Here is a 9,441-nt window from a genome sequence, read left to right as displayed (position 1 = left end):
GAATATTGTAAGAAAATCATCCTAACAATGTGTTAATTTGTCCATTCTGTGCTCAGATTATTTAGCAGTTGACTTGATAGCACCCTTGCATCTGCAAGGTAATGAAACCAAAATAATTAGCTGTATTCAGCACCAAACATCCACCTATAATGTCCCACTTGACACAAGGCCAGTTTTCATCATCTCATGATTCTCATGATTCTTTCACTGACTTTTCTGTTACCTTGTCAAAGAGATGCTGACTTGGCAAAGCCATTTTATTCCTTAGCTGTAAATATGATCCTGGAATGTGTTAGGCTACAAAACTCCATTATTACCTGTGCTGTTCATGCTACAGAGCCGGTAGGGAGGAGGAAAGAGCAGATCGAGACACTGGTGGAATAGGAGTGTGATTGTGATTGATGTGCTCCCATTAGCTAGTGTGTTATCGCTGTGGGTGGAGAGAACCATACAGCCACTGGGTTGTAACACAACACATTACCTGCTGCAGTCTCGAGCAGCCTCAGACGTTCAAATAAAATATAGACCCTCTCACTGAGATCCTCATTCCCTGCTCCAGACACTCCGACTAGCTGCTTTCACGTCAGCGCTGATTTGCTGAGCATTCCCACTCAATAAACACATCTTAGTATTCATATTATCTAGCTGGAGTTTGTTCTCTGCAGGAGCTCTCAGCCATGTACTGTAGCACTCTGCTCAACCCTCTGTCATGGATAATATCTGGTGCTCCCTGTCAAAGTGATAGATTGTGATGGATGCATGGGTTGTCCTGCATTACCCCAATAAATGATCCTCAATGGGAGACCTTGGCCACAGAGAAATCAATATCTCACCATTAAAATCTATTAGAGGAGAGTTAGATCACGCGCTGTCAGAGGCACCACTCTCAGGCGGCCACAACATTAAACCTGACACTGGCCGTACATGAGTAATCAATATATAGTGGTCCACAGGTCATTTGTGGTCAACTTCTTAGCCCTGATGGATGTCTGTGCAGCCGGTGATTCATGTTGACACCGTTTAACAGGATTTTGCTCCGATTTAGATGGTCATTCCTCAGAGACTTACAGGAAACGTGGCAGTGGAGCATCCATTTCATTGTATGAAGACCCACCCCCATTTCAATTTCACTGAGACATTATGGATTTTGTGCCCTGCCGTGTGTGAAAACACCTCAGTGGGCAAGGTCAAACTCCTACCATTGTTGTCATGTGATGAGCATATGCAGTGACCACAGTTAACCACAGACTTGCTTTGAGGTGTGTTGGACACAACTGTACCTTACCGTTCAGTGCAATAGGGTACTACTGGGTTCAATACCAGCTACCCGCTACACTGGTGTCAGAAGTGGGGATAGCTAACACCACTCAAGGTGAACGTTTCAAAGGAACGTGCTATCCACGACCATGCTAAGGAGCCTGTGGAATGGTTGGCTGGTTGGGAAAAGAACCCATCTCAGTTTTTCCTTGCAGTGTATCTGAGTGCTCTCAACCTTGCCTCCGGACCCTCAGTCTCTAAGAAGAGATAATTACTTGTCAGGAATAAATAGAGAGATTAATGAATTCATTAGCAGAAGGGAGTTTAGCTCTTCACAGCACCACTTTCTGCTATGACACATCACGCCTATTGTTTTAGCTAGTTAGTCTTGAACAATAACATTCACACAGTAAATTGCCTCATACAGGACTGTAAAACCAAAGAAAAAAAAGCATCCACATATCCTGGAATTTAGCAACCACGCAAACAAAGGAGTCAACTTCAGATTATTCATCTTAATTATGTGTCTATAGAAGCCTGTTATTGTGGGAGGCAGGTGAAGACAGGCGACATCAATCCACATTAGTAGAATACACCAGTTAGATAGGCCAAACCTGCCATAACAGGCACTGCACATTTGGACTGCAGCACTGGTATATTCATGCCAAAACACATTCATTTAACCATGTAGCCTAAGCATCATGACAAAGTGGCTCTCTATATAACAAAATGTACAATGTCTAGAACAAAAAAAATGCTTTCCCAAACTTTCCCTAAAATCTTTCAGAGCCGTGTGCGTGATCAAGGAGAAACATAAACCTGTCGTCAACAAAAGGCATGTTCTTTATTTAACCAAAGAGATTGCACAAGTTCCAGATTTTCTGTTTGGTGAGAGGATAAACATGTCCCAGTTCAACTAGTTAAATCCTCTACTTCCTGAAGAGATGGATGAAATAAAACTAGTTCATCTTATTTCTAGAAAAATTCACCATAGCTATAACGCTGACATGCTAGGATATCCAAGTTAGTCATTTTAATATTGATTGTTGGTTCTTAATTTTCTTTCCTCTGTAGTCATTGGCAGTTTGTTTGCCTTATCATGCACAGTGAAATTATTACAAACAATATTTTACAAAAACACTGTTGAGACACTAACACATTTTCAGCATCCTCTAATTCAATCAGTCATGTTAAATTTGTTTAGTTCTTCTAAAGAAAAAAAATAACATTTGAATAAAATTCCTTCACTTAGCAGTCTCGCAGCATTTTCTAGATAGAGACCAAGAAAAAGGGATGGCTTTCTATATTTCCAATAAGACCATCTTTACAATGAGAAATGAGGTTCCTAAATCAAGTCTAACTGCATCCAGGAATGTAACACTGTATTATATCAAATTTTTCTATTAAAAAAAATGCAGATCTGGCATTAGATGCCTGACCCAAGAACCCACTGATGATGTGGATACTTGCGTGCACCTGGAGGTTGGACAATGAAATGGGAAGCCTGGTCTCTGATTGGATCTCATCAGGGTTTGGTTTAATTCAGTTTTGAATTTAGGAAATTAACCAAAATTAAGTTAATGAAGTGAAATTTGCCCATAAACTTCTATGAGCGTTTTATTTCAAAATGAAATGAATGAAAAGCAGGGTCTGGTAAGGCTGGATGAAATACCAAACTGGACCCAGGATGCTGGTTGCCTTGATATAACGCTGGGATGGCACAAATAAGTGCAACACTGAACACTTCACCCCTTCGTGACTGCCAGCAAACACAGACATTATCGGCATAAGAAAAATAACTATGTGTATATAATTGTACATTGTAAAAGCATGGAATAAATGTCTCTACATATATGGGCTATATACACTGCAGCTTCTACCAGTATATAAAGGATAGAAAGAATGGATGAAGAAAGAAAATAATTCAGATGATCCTGTTTGGCACCACTGGTGCCGAAAGTGCCCTGAACAACAGCAGAGCTACACTAATATTGGTGCCCGTTGAGTTGCAATCACAGATTGCGTTGTAGATGGGGCCTACCTACCACACACACACACAACATCACATCGGCAGTCGTTATTCCTCTCCTTAGACATCCATTGAATGCTTATAATAAAGCGAGCTGGTGTCTGTCCCCCTAGGCCCAGAAAGGGCACATAAGAACAAACCAAAACACTATTTTCCACAGTAAAGCACTCATCAGCAAAGCAGAAGCACATAATTTGTTGCCTGTGGATGACTGCTCCGCCTCCAAGGTTGACCAATCTCCATCAACGCTGCATACAGATGTCCTTTACCATCCTCTTTTGGCTTTTTGTTGCTACGAAAATTTTATTTTGTGCAAAAGTTTGATATAGCCAGAATTTCTCTCAGTCTTGATGAGTCTTTTCTGACATAAGTTTGCATTCATACTGGAAAAGAGAACCCAGGAGACAAGGGATAATGTAATGTGGCAGTTGAACATTCAGTAAAAAGCTCTGGTTGGAATGAATGAATACATGCATGTAGGACATTTATAAACCTATGACACTTTAATTCAGCATAATAAAGTTTCCTCACCAGGGCTAGCTGTCGTCCTATGTTCCCCATGGTTATCACACCAGCGAAGAAGATGCAAGGTAACCAGGAGCGAATGTACAGAAAATCTGGAGAGGTATACCTGAAACAAAACAATAGAACAGGTATTAAACGTAGGACGATCCCCAAATGAGCATGAAAATCCACAGAAATCCCTCCTGTATCTTGAAAAATATTATAAACTGGGTGTTTCGAGCCCTGAATGCTGATTGGGTCAAAGCTGTTGTATATTTAAGCAATAAGGCCCGAGGGGGTGTGGTATATGGCCAATATACCACGGCTACAGATGTTCTTAGGCATGACGTAACGTAATATGAGCAGTAAAAATAAAATGTTTTGTCATACCTGTGGTATACGGTCTGACATACCACAGATGTCAGCCAATTAGCATTCAGGGCTCAAACCACCCAGTATACAATAGAATGTATACTACGGGTATGACAAAACATATATCTTTACTGCTCTAATTAGGTTGTAACCAGTTTATAATAGCAATAAGGCATCTTCGGTGCTTGTGGTATATAGCCAATATACCACGGTTAAGGACTGTTTCCAGGTACTCCCCTTTGCCTCGTGCACAAGAACAGCCCGTAGCCATGGTATATTGGCCATATACCACACCCCCTCGCGCCTTATTGCTTAATTATTATACACGTATGTCCTGTAAACTGTATTGTATTAGTACTCACTGAAAGACTCCGTTGTAGACCAGGAGCTGAGTGGATAGAGTGGCCAGCAGGGCGATGACCACCCCCAGGCCAAAGCCGGAGCGGGACCGGTCAAATGTCCACCAGAGGCCGATGGACAGGGCCGCCAGCGTCAGGGACAGCTGCACGTTGTTCGCAAAGTCCACTTTCTGAGAGGGGTTAAGGACAGCTGATCATGTAGTAGGATAGTCCACACAGGAACCATGGGTTCTACTCAGTAAGGTTCTTTCTTGTAAACAGGCTCTTTTAATCACATTTAAAAGCCCATCGTTTTAGCTGGGCCTTTAGTCACTGATCTTATTGTTTTATACATTACATTTGAGTCTTTCAGCAGATGCTCTTATACAGAGCAACTTAGAGGCAATTAGGGTAAAGTGCCTTGCCCATGGGCACATCGACAGATTAATTTTGTTTTACTGTAAAGTGTGTTGTGATTATAAATACAATTTAAATCAAGTTTGATTTGCAAGTAAAAATGTCAACAAGGAATGCTTTTGCCCCATGGTTTACAGGTTTTTACACATCTTTTTATTATTCACATCAAATTCAGTGAGTGTCAGACAGGCAGGTAGGAATAGAGCAGGATACTCAACTCTTACCCTACGTGGTGTGGAGCCTGCTGGGTTTCTGTTCTACCTGACAATTAATTGCATACACCTGGTGTCCCAGGTCTAAATCAGTCCCTGATTATAGAGGGGAATAATGAAAAAATGCAGTGGAACTGGCTTCCAGGTCCAGACTTGAGTTTGAGGGGCATAGAGGATACAGCACTGGCATGGTTGATGCCCACGAACACTGCCACACAGCGCATCACACTGGACCACTCCCGCTTGAACTTGTGGGGCTCGCCGAGCCGACAGTCAATGCACGGATACAACAAACCGATTATTGCTGAGAGAGAGGGGTAGACGGGATAAAAGTAAGGGATTGAGGGTGCAGAAATATGGAGAGGGGATCATAGATCAACAATCAGCTTTATTGCTGCAGTAGCACGGCCTGTGCCGTACATTCCTGTTAGTATGTTTGTGGAGAGAAATGCTGCCATGCCAGCCCACCACATAGCATCAACGCTATTCTGATGACACACCAAACATTTTTTTTAACACTTGTTGAGGTTGGCCTCCTTTTAAAGCGATTGTTTAAATATTACACAATAACTATACAGATTGCTGTGCAAATTTAGGTAACTATGTACAGTAAACTGCTCTGGTCTTGACTAGTAAATAAAACCCGATAACTACTGCATGATGCAAACAGCCCAGTGCGCAGTAACAGTGGAAACCTGCATCTCCCCCAGGCTGAGCAGTCGAGCGCGGCAGTCTCAGTCTCAGGGGGATGCAGGCCTGCGGCTGTTGTGCTTTTCTACTGGTCCACTAGGAATCAGCAGCTACATCTACTCTCTGTGCTGTGCTGTAGACCCAGGGGACAACAATTCAATAATGATAGTAGTCAAGTCTGGCAGCAAAAACCTGTGTGTGTGTCCCTTTTAGCGCTGACTTTGCTGATAGCTACTTTGAGGAAAAGTGTACTTACTATGCCTGTGATGTGGTTGTCCCACCTAGCTATCTTAAGATGAATGCACTAACTGTAAGTTACACTGGATAAGAGCGTCTGCTAAATGACTAAAATGTAAATGTGTGTGTCCTACCTGAGGCGGTCCCACAGCAGGGCGGCACCCACCAGGCTGATGAGAAGATGCTACTAATGACATCAGGCGGGAACAGAGTGACATTCCTCTGTACCTGCAGTGAGAGAAAACAAATATTAGCTACTTTAGTACTCTTAGTCATATCTTCCCCTTAAATGTTTCCCCATTCAAGAGATGTATCATTAAAATACAAACATAGCTCACCTGCAGCAGATTGAGCACCAGAGCCAGGAAAACTCCTATAGAGAACAGCATGAACCCACGGATCACCAGGGTGGTGCTTCTGTTGGTGATCACTGCAATGTATGGTCCTCTGGAAGGAGCGGTCTGACCAGACCCAGACTGCTGCTGGTTGCTGACTACTGTGGAGTCGGCCATGGCTGGGGCAATCGTGGACACCAGGGGAAATGCTAACTCTATCCTCCAGTGATCGCGCTGTCCACTGACATCACCAATACCCTAAAACACAGGAACATGTTTAGGGATTCAGATGTGGCTACATGATCATCCAACAAAACAACCACAGCCCAGAGGTGTGAAGTCAGTGGACAAACATAGATGTGTGTCTAGTTCAGGGATGGGCAACTCCAGTCCTCTGGGGCCTGATTGGCGTCACACTTTTGCCCCAGCCCCAGCTAACACACCTGACTCAAACAATCAACTAATCATGATCTTCAACTGTGTTTGCTAGGGATGGGCAAAAAGTGTGACACCACTCCAGACCCTGAGTCTAATCCCTGGTCTAGTTAGTCAATGTTCATGTCTCAGCTTACAAACACAAGTGAAATAATTAAGAGTAGCTAGCTATGCGTTATGTGGATTTCTTTGTCTCAAGAAGAGACAATAACTCTTCAGTCATTTGATCAAACCAAGTTATGCTCAGCCTCAGCAAATGAATACATCACATTTGCCAGATGGCTCGCTACTTTTGACCTAGTTAGTTACCTACAGTGACGTTTCATCTACTTCGAGATTGGAAGCTGATATAACAGTAACCTGTGGCAGTATTGGCACTGCCAGAGCAACGTAACGTTATCTAACTAGCTAGCGAAGGTCATTGAAATCAGCTAAACTAGCTAACGTTAGAAGATAGCCAGCTAGCATAATATCTAGTTAGCATAATAGCTAACATTAATACTTTGAATACACTGTTGGATACAAACAATAAATACCAAACGTTAGCTAACTATATAGTGTAGTGTTAAATAAAACGAATTTGATAGTTTTTGTATATATGCTAGCAACAGTTGATTGCTGATAATCAGCAAACACATCTTGTTTATTAGCCAAGCTAACGTTAGCTAGCACACTTCGTCAGCTGATATTTACAGTCACACGCTATTTGCCTTGAATTAAATAATAAATATTACCTTCAATGTTTATAAAGTATTTTTTTAAAATGGTAAAAGACACATTTTGCTTCTTGTTTTAGGTAGTAGCAGGAGTTTGAGAACTAGCTTCGAGGGGGGAAAAAAAACTCGCCTTCTCGCTAATTTCGGATGAACTGGTTTGGCACTGGCTACGTGGCCAACCAATCGGCTTCTAAAACCCTGACGTAATCTCATTGCACAAAGGCCACGTTTTGCCCAGGTAGAATAAATGCAAAATTGTCTTTGATATAAAACATTAGAAAATGCACAGAAGTGGTTCAAATTAAAATACATTAATTTATAAACATAATGATAAAATGGCTGAGTTGTTTGGCAATTGGTTGTCAACAGGTATAATTGGATGTGCATATCAAAGCAATGATGATTATATATATATAAAAAAAAAGTAACCTTTATTTAACTAGTCAAGTCAGTTAAGAACACATTCTTATTTACAATGACGGCCTAGGAACAATGGGTTAACTGCCTTGTTCAGTAGCAGAACAACAGATTTTTACTTTGTCAGCTCGGGGATTCAATCTAAAAACCTTTCGGTTACTAGTCCAACACTCTAACCACTAGGCTACCTGCCACCCCATTATATAAGAATGTCTTTAATGTGGATCACATCTGTCATTAGTGTAGGCCTATTGTAATTTTTGGTCTATCCATTGGATGAAATCCAGAGTTGCTGTAAACATAACAATAAATCCTAATAGGCTGAGAGAGTGTGAATGGTCTGTAAGACTTTGAGAAGGCAAAAGTCTGAATACTGAATACCAAATCAGGTGGAAATGGGAATGGGGATTATCTGTGATCTACTCCACACTGTGACTGCCTCACCTACATAGCATAAGCCTAGTAGACCACATGCTGGAGCAAAAGGAATGTCTTGACTGAACAGTGGTAAGAGACTTTAAGGGAAGCCATTCAGCCATCATGAATGAAAGATGACAGGAGAGAGAATGGGATTACATTTTTGTTTGAGTATACAGTGAGAAGCAGGACAGGGATATTGGGCAGCTGTACTTTTGAGGGACACAAAAGCCTTTTGAATTATTTGGCACAGAGATAGTTGAACTATTAAGGGATATTTCCATTTCTTCTGACATACAGTAGGATGAACTGTCACTAAACTACTTCCCAACACACCAGTGAAAACGCCTTAGTATCCATTTACACTGGATGGCTAGGACGTAAAATCACATAGAAGAGGAGAAGAAGAATAGTGGTGGTGAATTCATTTAGAACTGTTATCACCTTGGGTTTTCTGGATTCAATTGGGACACTGCAAATCCCATCCACTACAGCAGTACCAACAATCCCCGGGGAGATGTCCTTAACCCTAATAATCAGAGTGATGGAGGGAGCCTGCTAGGTACAGGCAGGATACAGAAGGGGTTTCAATTAGTTGTCAAGGGCTATTTGGAGGCCCCCTGGCACTAAGAGAAAATGGTCAGGGACCCAATTCATCATCCTGACTGGCTCAATGTTAAGGGCCTTTTCATTACCAGCCCCGTGTGTCCCAGTCAGACACAACCCTGGTATAAATGTGACTGATGGGGAAGGTACAGGGTGAGGTGTGCTCTAGTTAAAGTCAACCCCTATTGGCCCGTTACAGGTCTCAGCTCACACATAATAGGTCCCCTGACCTTTCTGTTGTCTCTAATTAACCCCTAAACCCCTCCCCTCTCTGACTTGCCCACCAATCCCCAGACAGGGATAATAGATGCGTTTTGCAGTGCCACTGGAACTCTCAGCCTCTCAGAGGTGTTATTTAAAACTAAAAACCACTGAGGGCAACAAAGGAAAATGGCTGAGTATGTGTTTCACTGGGGCTGCCTGTACATCATGACCAATAAATACCTGTAACATTTTTTA

At 42.0% G+C, this 9,441-nt stretch overlaps 1 protein-coding gene across 1 annotated transcript; it reads right to left on the bottom strand.

Moving 5' to 3' along the window:
- Positions 1–2,082: 2,082 nt before the first annotated feature.
- insig2 (insulin induced gene 2) lies at positions 2,083–7,722 on the bottom strand. The gene is made up of 7 exons (XM_055878122.1): positions 7,561–7,722; positions 6,395–6,649; positions 6,191–6,284; positions 5,309–5,433; positions 4,525–4,691; positions 3,818–3,917; positions 2,083–3,669 (listed from the first exon to the last, which is right to left on the bottom strand). The coding sequence occupies exons 2-7, from the start codon at positions 6,566–6,568 to the stop codon at positions 3,628–3,630; spliced, it is 702 nt and encodes a 233-aa protein (XP_055734097.1). The 5' UTR covers positions 6,569–6,649; positions 7,561–7,722; the 3' UTR covers positions 2,083–3,627.
- Positions 7,723–9,441: the final 1,719 nt, after the last annotated feature.

The sequence above is a fragment of the Salvelinus fontinalis genome, chromosome 23 (assembly GCF_029448725.1).
Source record: "Salvelinus fontinalis isolate EN_2023a chromosome 23, ASM2944872v1, whole genome shotgun sequence".
NCBI classification, from domain to species: domain Eukaryota; kingdom Metazoa; phylum Chordata; class Actinopteri; order Salmoniformes; family Salmonidae; genus Salvelinus; species Salvelinus fontinalis.
The sequence above is the reverse complement of the archived record's forward strand: the minus strand, read 5'-3'. Positions and strand labels throughout refer to the sequence as shown.